Genomic DNA, 19801 nt, shown 5'->3' on the forward strand with positions numbered 1-19801 from the left:
CTGGGAGAAATAGGTCTCAGATGTGGTCCATCCTGCCGGCGCAGCAACAGCAGCAGCACCTAGTGGCACACATGCTGTTTCAGCCAGTCAAGGCTTCAGCACCTCGGCTGAAGGGAGCTGTTTGTCTTTGTCCAGATGCTCCTTCTCCTCACTACGCATGGCTCCAGCAGTCGTTGAGCGAGGCTATTACAAAGAGACAACTGTATGCGTCCAGCCATCCTAAGACGCAGAAGTTGACTGAACCAAGGTGGAGAGTTCCTAGTTGAAATTTATTTTCCAAAAAGGCAGAACCAGCCCTTCACAAATATGTAGAACAGAAGGAAGCCAGTCCTTGAGCTTATCGGTTTCTTCCAAGGTGCACGGCAGCGCGGACGTGCGGAGCTGTAACTACGGTCAGGGCCAGTACATGTCCTTTACAGCCCACTGGGTGAATGTGCTTCCCGCCCAGCCACACTAACAACTTGAACAGGAGAGGCCGCTTTCTCCTCCACGTTGTCAAACTGCTGCTCCTGTGCCAATGTCCGCCTCCTCCTCCTTCTCCACTACCACCTCAGCCTCCACAATTGTAAGTGCTGCTCCATCATACCACATGTGCAGGGCACAGCGGTGTCACGCAGTTCTATACCTGGTTTGCTTGGGCGAATGAAGTCAGACAGGGGAGGAAGTGCTCCGCGTCATGCAACAAGAAATCAATGTGTGGCTTTCTCTGCGACAACTGCAAATCGGAACCATGGTGACAGACAATGGGAGGAACATGCTGTCCGCGCTGCACCGAGGAGGGATGGTCCATGCGCCCTGCATGGCGCACATGTTCAATCTGGTTGTAAACAGGTTCCTGAAGTCTTCCACACATCTGCAAGACATTCTAAAAATGGCCAGGAAGCTATGCATGCACTTCAGTCATTCTTACAAAGCCAAGCACACCCTCCTCGAGTTGCAGCGGCAGAACGGCCTCCCCCAACGTCGGCTGATATGCAATGTTCCAGCCTCCATACGTTAGACAATCTGTATGAACAGAGAAAAGCCATTAATGATTTTTTGATGATGCAAGCGGACCGTAGCACTCGCCTGTGTAACTTTGATGTCAGCCACTGGCAGCTCATGTGTGACACCTGCCGTTTGCTCAGGCCCTTTGAAAAGGCCACATTATTTGTCAGTCGTCAGTACTGCGGGATGAATGTCCTGGAACAAATGCTGCAAAATCTGTCTGGTCAGGGCACTGGAAAAGTCTGTCTGGCCACATGAGTTGGGTGGGGGCTGAACTGGAGGAGGAAGAGGAAGACATTGGAGCACAATCAGAGTCTGATGAAATTAGTGTTTTTTCTACTCAGGTGACAGGAGAGGAGGAGCAGGAGCATCCGGAGGAGGTAGAAGACGAGGCAGGTGACCCAGAAGCACCGTAGCATTGCAGTGGAGATGGAGGCCGGGAGTCCCTCAGAGTCACTTGCGCAGATGGCCCGCAGCATGCTGCTTTGCCTAACTAGCGACAGCTGAAAAGTCAACATCTGGCATAAGAATGTCTTTTGTCTCTCAACCCTCTTGGACCATCGTTACCAGTCTTTTTTCCAGCTTCCGAGAGGGAGGAACAACTGGCATACTATATATACTGTGCAGACAGTTGGCCACTGCCTATGTGCGCCATTGTCCATTCTCTGTCAGGTCTGATCAGGGGATTCCTGGCAGTCATCGCCCACGTACTACTGCCACGGCTGCTATGGGGAGATTGGGGGGTAGGAGCAGTAGCAGCTCCATCAGTAGCAGCTTAACTCTGGAGTCCTTAATGAGCAGCTTCCTTGACCCCTCTAGTGAGGAGGGTAGCCACCACCAGCAGCAGCAGGACATGAAGCAGACCCTGCGCATGCAGGTGGTGGCCTACTTGGACAACACTCAACCACCCCAGGTAGAGGATCCCCTGGACTACTGGGCAGCCAAACTTGATGTGTGGCTGCAATTTGCAGATTTTGCATTAGATCCGGCCAGTAGTGTGGCATCAGAGCGGGTGTTCAGTCTGGCGGGACCTATCGTTACCCCAAGGAGAACCCGCTTGTCCATCCGTAATATGGAGAGAATGATTCATTCAAGATGAATCAGGCGTGGATCGGCCAGGATTTCAACACACCAATGCCTTATGCATCAGATTAGATCAGCCATGACACCTCCCCCAAATGTTGAGAAATGAGTCTGGATTCTAACTTGTCATTGTGCCACTCTCTGACCTCCTACTGCTGCTGCCCCTGCCGCCTCCACGCTGTAATATTGTGCCACAATGTGGCCTACCATGTTGCTGCCACCTCCAGAATTTTTTGTTGTGCCACTCTCTGACCTCATGCTGCTACTGCTACCACTGCCGCCTCCACGCTCTAACATTGTGCCACACTGTGGCCTACCATGTTCTGCTACCTCCCAAATTTGTTGTTGTGCCACTCTCTGACCTCCTGCTTCTGCTGCCTCTGCCGCCTCCACGCTCTAGCATTGTGCCACACTGTGGCCTACCATGTTGCTGCCACTTCTCCAAATTTTCATTGTTCCACTCTCTGAACTCATTCTGCTGCTGCTACCACTGCCGCCTCCACGCTCTAACATTGTGCCACACTGTGGCCTACCATGTTGCTGCCACTTCCCCAAATTTTCATTGTTCCACTCTCTGAACTCATTCTGCTGCTGCTACCACTGCCGCCTCCACGCTCTAACATTGTGCCACACTGTGGCATACCATGTTGCTGCCACCTAAAGAATTTGTCATCGTGCCACTCTCTGACCTCATGCCGCTGCTGCTGCGGCCACTGCTACCTTTGATGTTCATTTTTGACAAAGATATAATATTTTCAGGGAAATTGTAATGGATGATGCATGTGGCGTCTCTAATCATCAAATTAAAATTAAAAATTTCAACTTCAAATTCATTTCAAATTTCAAATTTAATGTGCCACTCTGCGGCCTTCTCATGCTGCTTCCAACTGACCGCTATCTCTCTGGAACACTCTGATATTTCCATAATGCTGTTTTCACCCTCCACCACTCTATGACGTTGCCACTATGTTTGGTTTTCCCCTTCATTTCATTTGTCAGAAGGAATGAAAAGCTTCAGGATTGAAAACAGGAGTGGATACAGAACACAGAGAACAAGCAAAAATCACATTTACTAGTCATCTCTGTTTTGGATCCACTCCTGTTTGTTTTTGGCTTTAGCAATACTGATGGATAATGACCAATTGAAAGCAGACACTGATGGATGAATAGAAGGGCAAAATGATCAGTGATGTCGTTGCAAATTTACTGTCAACACCCTCTCCACTCTTTTGGGAGGCTTCTACATGTATCCACGTTTAGCAGAACAGGTTCTGTCGTCATCTGTGGAATCATGAGATGTCAGTGTAAAAAGAGTGCACTCTTTGATGTTATAGTGGGATCTTGGCCCTCAGCTTAGTCCTTTCGAGCTGGCACAGACATTACCTTGTCAGGTTGCATTCCAGCTTCACTTATTTGGTGAAGTTGACCCCTGTAAGTGCCCATGGAATTGAAGAGTGAAGCGATTCTAAGAGTGGCGGCTGTCATGTGTGTGTCATACTAAAACACAGCATTGTTTGAAGACCAAACCACGTTCCCTATGCATATTTAAGCATGGCACAATTTTCTACAACACCCTACAGGCTCTCTGCAGCCAGGAAATACCTGCTTTTTAGCGTAATTTGTCATGATTCTATTTGGGTCGAATCAAATTTTTTTGAGAAATACGGCGAATCGGGTTGAATCAAATTTCAACAAATTCGCCCATCTCTATTTGTGAACCATTCCATTGTAAATTTTTCTTTATGTTTTGGATCATCGTCTTGTTGGAAGACAAATCTCCGTCCCAGTCTCAGGTCTTTTGCAGACTCCAACAGGTTTTCTTCCAGAATCGTCCTTTATTTGTCACTGTAATTGCAGCATAATTGCATATATATTTACAGTACCAGAACCAAGCACTGTATATAAATACAGTTACAAACTAAACTTTGAACATAATTTCAGCAAAAGTTCTGTACATAAATACAGCCCTAAAACCAAACTCAATACTTAAATACAGCACCAAAATCAAGGTTTCTTCATAATTACAGCACTAAAACAAAGTTCTGTGCCCCCAGAGTAGCCAATATAGATGCCCCATAGCAACCCATACAGTACAGTGTCCAAAAAGCAGCCAATATAGTACAGGGTCCCCAGAGTATCAAATATAGTATGATGCCCCACAATAGCCAATATAGTGCAGTGTCCCCACAGTAGCCAATACCGTCACTAGATATTTTCCTCCTTTAGTGGTTCTAATGTAGGAAATGGTTGGCCAGGAGCCATTACAAACTCGAACTAGGGTCAACACAAAAGTTCAGATATGAGTAACAAAAGCGAAGTTGAGAAAGAAGCCAAAGAAATGATTAGCCCTTAATAGATTTACTATAGAGACATTATACAAATACATTTGCTGTATGAGCAATTTCATATGACAGTAATTGTAAAGTGTATTTGCCTCTACATAATGTATGTATAATAATGTATTTGCAGGTCAGTCACCACAGGTGATCTTAACAATGATGGCTGGGATGATTTAGTTATAGGAGCCCCAGGCTACAGCACTATGGGCCGTATTCAAGTTGGTTGCGTGTATATCATCTACAGTAGTGATTCAGGAATTCCTTCTCAAAACATGGACTTAGAAAAGGATGCTAATGTATTGCTGAGTGGCTTTGAGGTAAAACAATGCTGGATCACAGGTTGGAGCAATGAAGGTAGACATTAAAGGGGTATTCTAATAATAAGCATAATTCTTATTTATGGTTCAATAAAATATAAGCTAATATGTAACTAGTTGTTGTTTAAAAATTTGCTCCCCTTAGCAAAAAAATGTGTGGACATACACTCACCGGCCACTTTATTAGGTACACCATGCTAGTAACGGGTTGGACCCCCCTTTGCCTTCAGCAAGGTGCTGGAAGCATTCCTCAGAGATTTTGGTCCATATTGACATGATGGCATCACACAGTTGCCACAGATTTGTCGGCTGCACATCCATGATGCGAATCTCCCGTTCCACCACATCCCTATTGGATTGAGATCTGGTGACTGTGGAGGCCATTTGAGTACAGTGACCTCATTGTCATGTTCAAGAAACCAGTCTGAGATGATTCCAGCTTTATGACATGGTGCATTATCCTGCTGAAAGTAGCCATCAGATGTTGGGTACATTGTGGTCATAAAGGGATGGACATGGTCAGCAACAATACTCAGGTAGGCTGTGGCGTTGCAACGATGCTCAATATTCCCCACACCATGACACCACCACCACCAGCCTGAACCGTTGATACAAGGCAGGATGGATCCATGCTTTCATGTTGTTGACGCCAAATTCTGACCCTACCATCCGAATGTCGCAGCAGAAATCGAGACTCATCAGACCAGGCAACGTTTTTCCAATCTTCTACTGTCCAATTTCGATGAGCTTGTGCAAATTGTAGCCTCAGTTTCCTGTTCTTAGCTGAAAGGAGTGGCACCCGGTGTGGTCTTCTGCTGCTGTAGCCCATCTGCCTCAAAGTTCGACGTACTGTGCGTTCAGAGATGCTCTTCTGCCTACCTTGGTTGTAACGGGTGGCGATTTGAGTTACTATTGCCTTTCTATCAGCTCGAACCAGTCTGCCCATTCTCCTCTGACCTCTGGCATCAACAAGGCATTTATGCCCACAGAACTGTCGCTCACTGGATGTTTTTTGCGTGAAAATCCCAGTAGATCAGCAGTTTCTGAAATACTCAGACCAGCCCTTCTGGCACCAACAACCATGCCACATTCAAAGGCACTCAAATCACCTTTCTTCCCCATACTGATGCTCGGTTTGAACTGCAGGAGATTGTCTTGACCATGTCTACATGCCTAAATGCACTGAGTTGCCGCCATGTGATTAGAAATTAAGTGTTAACGAGCAGTTGGACAGGTGTACCGAATAAAGTGTCCGGTGAGTGTACACTATAATGAAAAATTAAAATGCTACAAGATCTTTAATTAGTCCATTGATTTTGTCCCTGTGTAGAAGACACAGGACAGAAGATGGTTGCTGGTCACATGTCCACATCACATGTCCTGCACCTGCCTGAGCAGGTCATGTGATCATTACTATGTTTGGATGTAGTCACTTGCTGTACTTCCAATATGGTATAATTACTATAGTAACATAGCAGGACAGTCTGTCAAATCATAACTAGGAGGAGAGCAAAAGAAAAAGAGATTATGGGGAATGTAGTATCCTGTGGCAGAGATCCTGGAGATAACTTCAGTGCACTCCGACAAACTTCAGCGCAGCAGCAGCACCTGGTGGACATCGGGGGAACTACCTTAGTGAATCCTCCGCAGAGAACGCACCGCTGGATCGCGAATGGACCGGGTAAGTAAATCTGCCACAATGAGTTTTGTTGTAGTTGTTTATTTATAGCATTATGGGTTGTTGTATCAGACATTCATATTCCCAGAATACCCCATTCATTGACATGGTACAGATTTACTGCATTGCATTACCAATACTCTTATAGTAATATTTCCAAAATGCCATACTATGTGTCATTGAACAGTTCTATGGTTCCATAATGAACCATAAAACCATTATTAAACCATAATGACCATTGCTAAAACAATAAAACCACCTGCCTAAAATTGTGTAGTTACCTTTTGTGTAGCCAAAATAACTCTTGTACCAACAGCACATCCTTTAATTTCTGTACATTTTCTGGTGATGCCTCCCTGTATAGGACATAACTAAGTGCAAGACAAGATAAGCAGATGAAGACACCACGTTGAGATCTAACTCTGTATAAAGTATTTACTTTTACTCTGTAGAATGCTGGCAGATTTGGATCTTCTATGGCAGTGTTGGACTTCAATGATGATGGACATCTAGATCTGGCTGTGGGAGCTCCATCAGTTGGCTCTAGCCAACTTACATACACAGTAAGGAAATGATATTTGCTTCTATAGTCCATACATTACAAATATATATTTAGAATTTTCACACCAAAGCTAACATTGATCATGAAAACAGTGGCAAAAGCATTATTGTACATTTACCTATGTAAATGACATCATAGGTAGACCTCAACTATGAGACACAAAATGTGAAAACAAATCCAGAAAATCACATTGTCTGATTTATAAAGAATTTATTTGCAAACTATGGTGGAAAATAAGCATTTGGTCACCTACAAAAAAGCAAGATTTCTGCCTCTCACGTACCTGTGACTTTGTCTTTAAGAGGCTCCTATGCCACCAAGGTCTCAGATTCTGCAGTGCCAGACGTGTCACCCTGGTTAAGCCAGTACATATCTGGGCCTGTCTTAAGTTTTCTAGATAGCATTTGGATGTATCAGATGAGTATTGGGAGAATGTCGTATGGTCAGATGAAAACAAAGTAGGACTGTCTGGTAGACACATAACTCATTGTTTGTTTGGGGGAGAGTGAATGCTGAGTTGCATCCAAAGAACACAATACCTACTATGAAGCATGGGGGTCAGTGCCAGTGCCAATCATTGGCGTGATGGCCTTTTAAATCTTACAGAGCTGGCGCGTGCACGCCCTAGGAGGCGGGGACCGCTGATGGATCGAGGGGAGATGAGAGACGCTGCAGCCGGGCACTAAGGGCACAGAGAGGCTCACGGGTGCGCCTGTGACCCTAGACATCGGTCGTAGAGGCACCCGTGACACTCTTGAATAAACATAAATATACTTTACACAATAAATTATATTAACAGTGATGATTTGTTGTAATATACAAATGGTCCTCCTTAGTTTATTATTATACATACAATGCCCCAAATGAATGATATAATTTCCACTTTTCCTTAGGGTCAGATTAATTAATTCATATACAGTCCACCCTAATTTATATACAACATTAACTTGTAGTCAGGACCCCTTATTTATATAAGGCATCACATAATTATTCTTCTAATATTCTGTACAGAACCTGCTGAATAAATATACAGGAGGTCCCCAACTTAAGAACACCTGACTTACAGATGACCCCTAGTTACAAACTGACCTCTGGATGTTGGTAATTTACTCTACAATAAGCAGCTGTAACAGTTATCAAAGGTGTCTGCAATTAATCTTTATTGTTAATCTTGGTTCTTATGACACCCCAACATTTATAAAATCCAATTACCACAGAGACCAAAAAAATTCTGGCTGGGGTTTACAATTACAAAGTATACAGTTACGACTTGCATACAAATTTAACTTAAGAAGAAACCTACAGAACCTATCTTGTACGTAACCCGGGGACTGCCTGTATATACTTTAACCACTAAATAAATAATATTAACATTGATCCCCCAATGCTCCAGCATAAGGACACAGTTGATGACATCATCACACTGCGCTGATGTTCCAATCAATTGTATACGTATTGTGGGGATTTGGCCCAGTAGAGACCGTGGTAGCGGGGTGCTGTGCTGGAGTTCAAGACAGTGACACCAAGGTACAGTCCAAAACAGGTCTCGCCTGCGTTTATTGCAGCAAAAAGTAAAATAAAACAGCCTTTACACTCAGGCATCCAAACAAAATAATATCCTACCCGTCAGGGTGCTAACTAAACATAGGATCACTAACTCACATTATCCAAAGTACCCGTGGCTGCTCCAGGCACAGAGGTCAGGGCTGTGTGATCTCCAGCCTCCTTCCACAGAGAGACAACATTCTGAGCTCTGCTGAGCGGCTTTATTGGACTGATTGGGCTGTTCCCATCACCTGTGTCCAAGGTGCTGGACAACACAACCTCAGCACTAAGGCCTTGCATAATAGCAAAACCTAGGGGAAACATACCGCCCATCCACAGTTAACCCCTTCAGTGTCTCACAGTATGTACTGTATATGTGTTTTTAAGATGCATAATACAATTGATTCTATTATTGCTAGTTAAGCTCTTTCAATAGATATATAAGATGGTGGATGGCCTGCTGGGATATGTTCTAATCATCAGAACAATACTTGATTGTAGGGTTCGGTGTATGTATATTATGGCTCAAAAGAAAATGGATTGTCAACTCAACCAAATGTCACCATAAAATGCAAAGTAAGTAATCTTTGAAACTACACCCTTAAAAACACCGAACTGTAAAAGTTCTGTGGATGATGGAAGTGCATATTATCTGCTTCATCTGGTGGTCAGTAAACACACCAGCTATTATTTTGATTGCAGCTTTCATATTGTAACTTTGGATGGACTCTTTATGCCGCTGATGTGAATGAAGACACGAAGCTTGACCTAGTAGTTGGTTCACCTTATGCACCTGGTGGAGGAAATCAGAGAGGTTTGGTGGCTGCATTTTATGCAAATCACAGACGTTCCACAAAAGGTGATGAACGTTAGTTTAATTCTGTACATGCTAATATATTTTCTGGTTATAACAACAGTCTTTGATCTGATATTGTGTTTTGCAATAGCTTATATTGATATGAGGAGTTAAAGGGAATGTTCATATTCATCAAATAATTGATTTTTTTTGTGCAATGAAAAGTTGTACAATTTTTCTTCTGTATCATTTCCTCAGTTTTCTAGATCTATAATCCCTGACATTAACCCCTTCACGCTCCGTGGCGGATATATCCGCCACGGAGCGCAGTGACTTAGCGCTCAGTGGCGGATATATCCGCCACGGCGCTTATGCCGGCTCGGCTCTGGATCAGAGCCGAACCGGCATCGGGAAACACGGGGTGCCGGCTGTAACTAATAGCCGGCACCCCAGTGTAACACCCGCGGTCGGAGTCGGCTCCGATCGCGGGTGTGTAACCCGTTAAATGCCGCGGTCAGCACGACCGCGGCATCTAACATGTCTCTGGGGTGTCTTTCCCCCACGATCGGCCCCCCCGAACCGTTTTCGGGGGGCACCGATCGCTGCTATGGATGTGCTGGGGTCCGATCTGGTCCCCAGCACAGCCTGCAGGCACTGCCAGTAAGATGGCGTCTGTGACGTCATCTTACTGGCATAGTGCCAGCCTATGCAAGTGCATAGGCTGACACTGATAATACTCTGCAATACATGATTATTGCAGAGTATTATCATGAACAAGCAATCAGATGATTGCTTGGTCATTTCCCATGGTGGAAAAAGTGAAAAAGTAAAAAAAAAAATGTTATTCAATAAAAAATAAAGTAATAAATCAATAAAAATGCCCATAAGCCCCATAACATATAAAGAGACATATAACCCCAAAAAAGTCTAAATCATAACAAAAACCCCACATATATAGTATCACCGCGTCCGTAACAACCCGTAGAATAAAAGTAAATCATTATTGAACCCCCACGATAAACGCCGTAAAAAAAAACTGCTATAAACCTTCCAAAAATTATGATTTTTAGCTATTCAATCCCACAAAAAATGCTATAAAATGTGATAAAAAAACCATGTGTACTCCGACATGATACTGGTGCAAAGTACAACATGTCCCGCAAAAAATAAGCCATCAACGAGCTCCGTAGCCAAAACAGTAACAATGTTATGCCACTTGGAAGACGGCAATACATAAATGATAGATTTTTCCCCACATTAGGGTTTTGTTTGACAAATTTAGTAAAACGTAAGAAAATATATTCATGTCTGGTATCCCCGTTATCGTATCGACCCATAGAATAAAGATAACATGATTATTAGGCTATACGGTGAACACCAAAAAAAAAAAGAGTAAAAAATCCAGTACAGAATTGATGCTTTTCTACTCCTGCCCTCAAAAAAAGTTCCAAAATTTTCAACAATAGGTGATACTAACCCCAAAATGGTAACAATGGGAAAAGCATCTCATCGCGCAAAAAAAATGGCATCACATGGCCCCAATAACGAAAAAGCGAAAATTTTATAGCCTTCAAAAGGGGCCAATGAGGAAACTAAAATCCTGGCAGCTGCAGCGCCCTCCTTCCCTTCTGCGCCTCGCTGTGCCCCCATAACACAAGTAATGGCCACATGTGGGGGGTCTTTGTACTCAGGAGAAATTGTAGAACAAATTGTATGGTGGGTTTTCTCTTTTTATATTTTGGAAATGTGTAAATTTTAGTGCTAAATGAACGTATAAGGGAACAATTTGACCATTCTAAATTTCACCTCCATTTTGATTCAATTACTATGAAGATCTCAAGGGGTTAACAATCTTCGTAAAAGCGGTTTCTGATAGCTTGAGGGGTGCAGATTTGAAAATGGGTTGGTTATATAGGGGGTTTTGATGCTAAATATGTAAAATTTCATTCAAAACTGTATTTATCCCCAAAATAGTCAATTCTGAAAATCCGGAAAAGCGATATTCTTTTTGTAAGCCGCGTGACATCAAAATAAATTATCCAGACATTTCAGAAATTATGAAAATGTAAAGTAGACAAATGGGAAATGTTATTCAGCAACTTATTTAGGTGGTAAATCTATCTGCCTGAAAACGCAATGATTTTGAATTTTGAAAATGGCAAATTTTTCAAAAAATTTATCATATTTGCTTTTTTTTTGTAAGTAAACGCAAAACTTATCAGCCAAAATTTACCACTAAAATGAAGTACAACATGTGGGGAAAAAACAATCTCAGAATCGTTTTGATAAGTAACAGTGTTCAAAAGTTATAACCATATAAAGCGACGCAGGTCAGAATCCAAAAAATCGGGCTGAGCCTTATGTTACAAAATGGCTGCGTCCTTAAGGGGTTAAACAGGAAGCTTTATTGTTTACTTCCTGTGGATAGCAAGCGTTCCCTGGTCACGTGATATTGGGCAGGTATACGCTTCGTTATAACACACGGCTCTGATTATTCTCTGTGGTACTAACAAGTCGATCACCTGTGTGACATTTTGTCACCGTGGACTGATTTCTATAATAGAATAATAGCAAGTGAGGATCTAATGGAAACTTCTATTTCTGTTTTTACACTGATTTTGATCACTTTATGTTACACTGTTGTAGGGGAGAGGGATGTGTTTTGGGGGTTGGTCCTATTAATAATTGAAAGCTATTTATGAATGCAGATATTACATGCATGGCTGTAAATCTCTATGTATCAAATCAGGAGGAGACCTATTTTACGTAAAGAAAGAGCAGAGAATTTCATCAATAACATTACATTACATATACATTTTTAGTTAGGTGTTGTGGGGCAATGTAGTGACTGTTATGTTTTTTCCAAGATAGTTTATATGCGGAAGAAGCTGACTGGAGTATTAATGGGGAACATGACTATGCCTGGTTTGGTTATTCCATTCATAGTCATAAGCGAAGAAGTAAAACATTGCTAGTGATTGGCAGTCCCACCTGGAAGTCATGCAAAAGGTATTTCTCTAAGCAATGTTTTGAAGAAGTCATTGAACCCCTTTGTGACTGATTAATTACATGTTTTTTTCTTCATAAAATTAGCCGATAAATTACTACATGTGAATAAGCTTTTTGTGTTTTTATCCAATTAAAGATTTTTTTAAATAAGCAATAATACTGAATAAACCTTTACCAAAATGTGTTATAAAGACAGTGGTGGCCAAAAGTATTGCCCCCCTTGCAATTCTGTCAGATAGTACTCGTTTTCTTCCATAAAATGATTGCAATCACAAATTCTTTGGTATGAATATCTTCATTTATTTTGCTTGCAATGAAAAAACACAAAAGAAAATGAAAAAAGTCAAATCATTGATCATTTTACACAAAACTCCAAAAATGGGCTGGACAAAACTATTGGCTCCCTCAGCCTAATACTTGGTAGCACAAACTTTAGACAAAATAAGTGCGAACAACCGCTTCCTGTAACCATCAATGAGTTTCTTTCAATGCTCTGCTGTAATTTTAGACCATTCTTCTTTGGCAAACTGCTCCAGCTCCCTGAGATCTGAAGGTGCCTTCTCCAAACTGCCATTTTGAGATGGCTGGGCACTTTAGAAGTCTCCAGTGCTTTCTCTCAAACCACTTTCTTGTGCTTTTTGAAGTGTGTTTGGGTCATTGTCCTGCTGGAAGACCCATGACCTATGAGGGAGACCCAGCTTTCTCACACTGGGCCCTACATTATACTGAAAAATGTGTTGGTAGTCTTCAGACTTCATAAAAATTAGGTAGTTTACAGTAACACTCGCACAATCCAAGTCAAATGGTCGCACACACAACCAAAATGGGCCAATACTGGTATCCGTGACGGGCTCCAACAATACAGTCCTTATATGATGGCACAGCTAGTGGTGCTCTGCTGTCACTGCGTGCAGTCCAAACATATTCCAAGTGAAGGAGAAAGATAAGCGGCACTCACCAATTCTGTGAAGTATCTTTATTTTGGGTGCATAGTACAGGAAGGTGCGGGACTATGTACCTGTACTATGCACCCGAAATAAAGATACTTCACAGAATTGGTGAGTGCCGCTTATCTTGCTCCTTCACTTGAAATAGTCTTCAGACTTCATAATGCCAGACACACGGTCAAGCAGTCCAGGCAGCAAAGCAGCCCCCAAAACATGGAAACCTCCCAAAAAACTTTACTTTTGTCTCATCTGACCAGAAAACATTCTTTCAAAACATTTTAGGCTTTCTCAGGTAAGTTTTGTCAAACTCCGGCCTGGCTTTTTTATGTTTCTGTGTAGGAAGTGGGGTCTTCCTGGGTATCCTACCATACAGTCCCTTTTCATTCAGACGCTGATGGATAGTAGGGGTTGACACTGTTGTACCCTCGCACTGCAGGGCAGCTTGAACTTGTTTGGACGTTAGTCGAGGTTCTTTATCCACCATCCGCACAATCTTGCGTTGAAGTCTCTCGTCAATTTTTCTTTTCTGTTCACATGGGTGGGGGTGAGGGGTTATCCACAGGGCCATGTGCTATAAACTTCTTGATGACTTTGGGCACAGTAGATGCAGGAACACTCAGGTCTTTGGAGATGGACTTGTAGCCTTGAGATTGCTCATGCTTCCTCACAATTTTGATTCTCAAGTCCTCAGACAGTTCTTTGATCTTCTTTCTTTTCTCCATGCTCAATGTGGTACACACAAGGACACAGGACAGAGGTTTAGTCAACTTTAATCCATTTCAACATCAACTGCTTGCAAATGTGTTATGTTTGGTGTGGAATTATATCCAATGTGGCTTTTTGACAATTCTTTTTGTGGTTTTCCATTGAACACAAATAAATGAATATTACCAAAGAATTTCTGATTGCAATCATTTTTTTGGAAAAAAACGGAGTATTATCTGACAGAATTGCAGGGGTACCAATACTTTCGGCCACCACTGTATGTAGAGCATTATTTTATTGACCTTCTCCAAGTTCAGCTACAGATGCAGAGGGTGCATGTACCTCTTCTTGTACATTCTGTCTTCAGCTTATTATATTCTATTAGGTGAGATTCTCAAGTTTAATATGACACCTAGATTGTGTGTATAGGTGCCAGGGTTTAGGGCATAGAGCATTTTGAATTTGGCCGCTGTCACAACGTATATAAAAGTGGTATCTGCATGGGGTATATGAAAATATGACGTACGGTATATAGCCGTATGGCAGTCATGAAGGGGGTAAAGGATTATTGGCCATCATTGTAATATACACTATATAGTAATATAGCTAATAAAAATTAATATCCCTCCACACAGTATCCCTGTACACAGTAAAATTAGCTTTATTAAATGAAGTGTACTACTCAAAAGTTCAAATAACAGAATTTCAGTGGATGTTGCTTATGGGTCTGTATTGGCTACTGATCAGTAAAATCAGTATCAATAAGGTAGGAAGGTGTAAAATTGGATGAACACTCCAAAAACTGTAGTTGTCTATGATAAATTTATTGGTAAAACTATTACTATCTATTTTATTGAACTTAACAGATGTTTGAACTGACACATCATACACATCATAATCTGAAAAATGTTTTTTCTTCTCCAGACCTTACTGTGAAGATGCACAAAGTATAGGCAAAACATATGGATATCACCCACCAAGTAAAAACACAACTTTCGTTTTGTATGGACATGAAGTACGTTCTCTACCTGTATTGCAATTGGTGACGTATAAACACTTGGTTACGACATTTCATAATCTAGAACATCTGTGTTTTTCATTATATAATGGTCATTCTGCTGTCAGTTATTACCAATGTTCCAAGGCTCAATGTTGGTGTGATTTATATCTCCTACACCATGCCTGATTCCAAGTTCCAAGTCTATCCATCAATTTTAATGAATTGTGTTAATGAAGTGCCTGCTGTGACTGAAGGGGCTACCCAGCAATTCATTTAAATTAAAGGGGTCCCTTACAGTCATTCGCCTATCTACTCCTAGTAGACTTAGAGACACAAACTCATTTAGCTTCAAGAAATCCCTGCATTCCAAAGGCTTGGATTTATGTTCAGTCTAATATACATAGCTGTGTTTATTTGAATCCCTTACTGTGCCCTGGCCGAAATTTCATGGACTAAACATAGTGCTAAGGATGGGATTTGAGCATTATTAACCTGGATAATTATGTGAGTGATTGGGAGAAGATGCTGCGGTCAGATGAAACAAAAATTGAGTTCTTTGTAATTAACTCAACTCACAGTGTCTAGAGCATTGATGGCGAACCTTTTAGAGACCGAGTGCCCAAACTTCAACCAAAATCCACTTATTTACCGTGAAGTGCCAACATGGCATTTTTAGCAGTAACTTATTGCTACCTGTTCTCCCACATCTTTCAATTGTATCAGGCCCCCTGAAGTCACCAATACAGTTGAAAGAAGGAAGGAAAATTCAGACTCTCATTGTAGCTTCTCTCCAGGGTCTCTCTTTACAGGAAGAATGGTTGGTCCAACAGGAGGACCTCCAAAGATATTGCAGTTCTGTCCACACTTTCTAATTTTACCTGCAGTTCCAAACAGTCAGTGAAGTGTTGCTTAAAAATAGTGCTGAGAGCAGCAACTCTTAAGTTGCATGCGACAGCAGGAAGATTTGGTCCTGTTTGGTGAACTCTGTCCTGGGGTGATGACCTGAGTACCCACAGAAATGGCTCCGAGTGCCACCTCTGGCACCTCTGCCTATGACCCAAAGAACACCATCCCCACTGTCAAGCATGAAGGTAGAAACATTATGTTTTGGGGGTGTTTCTCACAGGACTACTTCGCTGCATCAATGGGAGATTAGATGGAGCCAGTATCGTAAAATCTGTGACAACCTCCTTCCCTCCACAAGACTTTTAAAATGGGTCATGGCTGAGTCTTTTAGCAAGACAATGACCGAAAACAACCAGCCAGGGCAACAATGGAGTGGCTCAAAAAAAGTACATTAAGGTCATGGAGTGTCCTAGCCAATTTCCAGACCTTAATCCCATAAAAAAATTTTGGAATGAGCTAAAGCTCTGAGTTGCCCAATGACAGCCTCAAAATCGTAATGATTTAAAGAGGATCAGCAAAAAGGAGTGGACCAAAATCCTCCTGACATATGAAAACCCCATCATCAACTGGAAAAAACGTCTGCTGATCTTGCCAACAAGGGTTTTACCACCAAGTATTAAGTCTTGTTTGTCAGAGGCATTAAAAGTACTTATTTCTCACTGCAAAATGAAAATTAATTTATATAATTTATTTTTATTTTTGACATTCTATTTCTTAATGTTAAAATTAACCAAACTTACAAAATCAGCCAGTGATCAAATAATTATTTCCTTTACCGCATAATATAAGAAACCCCTGTTGAACCTACTATAATCATGCTGATCATGCTCTTGTGTTTAGCCAACTATTACTTAAAAGAGGACCTATCTGGATGATTTGGGACAATCCCCCCCACACACATTTCCTTATGTACCAATGATTAGTGTCCCAAATCTCCCCTTAGCTTGTCCCTTTTTGCCCGCTATAAAAAAAAAACTTGTATACTTACCCGGGACCAGAGCTACCTGCGCTTGCACAGGCACACAGTGAAGCCGACGTACGAGAACACCAAGCATCCTAGATGGGTTTGATGTGTCTCATGGGATCCATCTCTAGGTAAGTATAAAGAATTTTTTTTTTCATAGTGGGCACAGAGGGACTAGCTAAAGGGTGATATGGGAATCTAAACTTCTGGTCCATAACGACCTGTATGTGATTTAGTGTCCCATATTGTCCTGACAGGTCCTCTTTAAAAAGCAGCTTAAACCATATAGTGTATACTGGAGCTTTTACAGTTTACACAGCAGAAAATCTGTGGAGAACCCAAATGTGCTTTTTTTGCTATCTATATTCGCCATTCCATTAAATGGGAGAATAATGTACTTTGCTATTTGTTTTCTATTAATGGGAATACATTGTGATAATGCTATGGTACTTTCGTGTGTGTTTTACATTTTAAAAAGCTATTTTGAATTGATTTATAGGACCAGTCTAAGTTGGGAACTTCATTTTCAAGTGGGACCCTGGCAGTTGATGGAGAAAGGAAACAAGTGCTGATGATAGGCGCACCCACACAAAGTGTGTAAATTTTTTTTGTACTGTCAGCAGGTTTGACAATATCTTTCTGTAAATAGCAACCCTACAGTACTCCAGTACCATAGAGGGCAAAAGGATACTATGAATATATATATATATATATATATATATATATATATATATATATATATATATATACAATTGGTGTTTTCCTGACATCTGACTAGGGCTTAAAATTGATCAAAAGACTAATACTGACATTAAGGGTGGAATTTATCATACATGGCGCTCCATGCACTCAAGAGTGCCTGCCCCCCTGGATACATTAGGAGGCTTCGGCCCTGCTGATGTGTCTAGAAAGCTGCTTTTGCTGTTCTCCCTGGCACAGAATTGTGCTATAACCACAAATCTTCCATCCTGGACATTTGCAGGCTATAACAAGTGCCCAGAGTGGCCACTGTGCTGCTGACTAAGCAATTACTGGTGTTTCACAAGTACTTGTGATTATTTCAGGGCTTGCTCAGCAAAAAACATGTACAATCCCTGATAAATGTCGGCCAATGAGTTGACCTAAAAAAGCTGTTTCACAAATAATATGATGTCTACTATACATCAATATTGGTTGTATTTGAATTGTTCCAGGCGCAACATCCAAGGTTGTGTTTATATCAAAAGTACTGACGAATGCAGGAGCAGCAGTGATGTATGAGCTAAATGGAAAGACTCAGCCATCAAACCTCGGCACACTAAGAGGAGACAGAGAGTTTTCACGTTTCGGAGCCAAACTACATTTCAGTGACCTGGATGAAGATGGTCTTGGTAAGACTGCATGCATCGTTATTTATGGATAACAAATGTTGTCCAATTAAATGTCAATAAATGGGGTTTTCAGATTTAATGCAAAAATTAGAATTATACTTTCTTCAAGTTAATAATTTACTGGTTATTGTGGGTGTTATTTCAGTGCATTTCCAGGTTAAGGGTTTATATTTGCGGTCAGTGAATTGCCATCCAAAATCTGAAAGGTTATAAATATTTGTAAGGCCCCCCTCACACTTGCGTTTTTTAACGTGCGTGATCTGCGAGTGCTTTTGACGTGCAGAACTTGCATTGCACATTGTAATCAATGGGTTTTTTCAGACTAGCATTTTTTTTAACGCACGTTTAAATCTCAGCATGCTCTATTTTTGCAAGTGTCACACATAAAAAACGCACCATACAAGTCCATGGCGATGCATCAAAAACGCATTGCACTCCGAGGCACGTGCAGGTCCAATGCAAGTGCAATGCATTTTTCACTAATCAATTGCCATAGAAAAGATAGACCTTAGTCCTAAGTCTTTTTCATGCGCGTTATCTGCACGTGAAAAACACATTGAAAAAACACTGAACACACTGACTGAAAACTGATTGAACGCTGATGAAAAATGTCAGTTTTTTACTGACCCTGATCGTACCCTGATCAGACTCTGACGTGATCTGCAACGCAAGTGCAAGACTCTGTGGTGTCACGAGATTAGCAGATAATCAACAAGGATCTGCGCAAAAGGGGAACAATAACTGCAATTTTATATTATTAGTTTAACACAGCTGAGCCATTTTCAGCATTACATAGTGCTGGAAAACCCCTTCAAACATCCTGGATGAGTTACTATTCTGGAAGATCAGCCACTGCTATAGGTCTGTCATGGCTATAAATAATGGTTAGTAAAAGACCTAACAGTTTTAATTGACTGGTCATTGCCTATTTGGCCCTGGTTGATATTCCATCAAATCAGCATTTTCCTTTTAAAAATAAAAATATATTTTTCAGAAGTAGTAAAAAACTGAATCTCAAGTTTCTATTCTGAAGATGTTATATTTTAATTTGCTTTACAGATGAAATAATTGTGACCTCACCGCTCAGGACGGGTGATATCACATCTACAATGTTTGGTAGCCAGAGGGGTCGAGTTTATATCTATAATGGCAATATCACCTCCAAAGGATTGCTAACAGGAAAATGCAAGTCATGGTTTTCACCATGTCCTGATGACTGGGTATGAAAATGATGAAACAAGGAAACCCACTCCAAATTTTGCAGAAAACAACATACTGTAGATTTTAAAAATCCACAAGTCATGGCAATTTTCTTGCGGAAACACTCTGGATAGTAACTCTTTATCAACTCATAGTAGTTAGCATAGTATCTCATTGACTTTAATGGTACTGTAATAGGTAACAGATAATTAGGAAATCACACTGTAATCACCTACTTTACATTTACTTTTGTAGAACTTTTACTTTACATTATAAAAATAAAGTGGAAAAAATACTAATAGAAGGTACTTGAAAGGCTACATTCACACCACGTTTCTGCTTACTGTCGTAAGAAAATGATGATTCCCATTGGTTTTAACTGTATGTTTATAC

The 19801-nt window shown here is 41.4% G+C and overlaps 1 protein-coding gene across 2 annotated transcripts in view; it reads left to right on the forward strand.

Annotated features, from left to right (window-relative positions):
• The window catches only part of GPLD1 (glycosylphosphatidylinositol specific phospholipase D1), a 39333-nt gene that overhangs the window by 17133 nt on the left and 2399 nt on the right, over window positions 1–19801 (forward strand). Inside the window, exons 14-22 of one of the 2 annotated variants that reach the window (XM_072152435.1) lie at window positions 4540–4726; window positions 6857–6967; window positions 9013–9087; window positions 9214–9370; window positions 12175–12316; window positions 14893–14983; window positions 17338–17431; window positions 18032–18208; window positions 19268–19428. In XM_072152435.1, coding sequence (XP_072008536.1) covers window positions 4540–4726; window positions 6857–6967; window positions 9013–9087; window positions 9214–9370; window positions 12175–12316; window positions 14893–14983; window positions 17338–17431; window positions 18032–18208; window positions 19268–19428 — 1195 coding nt within the window. The remainder of the gene's footprint in view (window positions 1–4539; window positions 4727–6856; window positions 6968–9012; window positions 9088–9213; window positions 9371–12174; window positions 12317–14892; window positions 14984–17337; window positions 17432–18031; window positions 18209–19267; window positions 19429–19801) is intronic. The other variant, XM_072152437.1, reaches the window with a different exon arrangement.

Source organism: Engystomops pustulosus, chromosome 5, assembly GCF_040894005.1.
Source record: "Engystomops pustulosus chromosome 5, aEngPut4.maternal, whole genome shotgun sequence".
NCBI classification, from domain to species: Eukaryota; Metazoa; Chordata; class Amphibia; order Anura; family Leptodactylidae; genus Engystomops; species Engystomops pustulosus.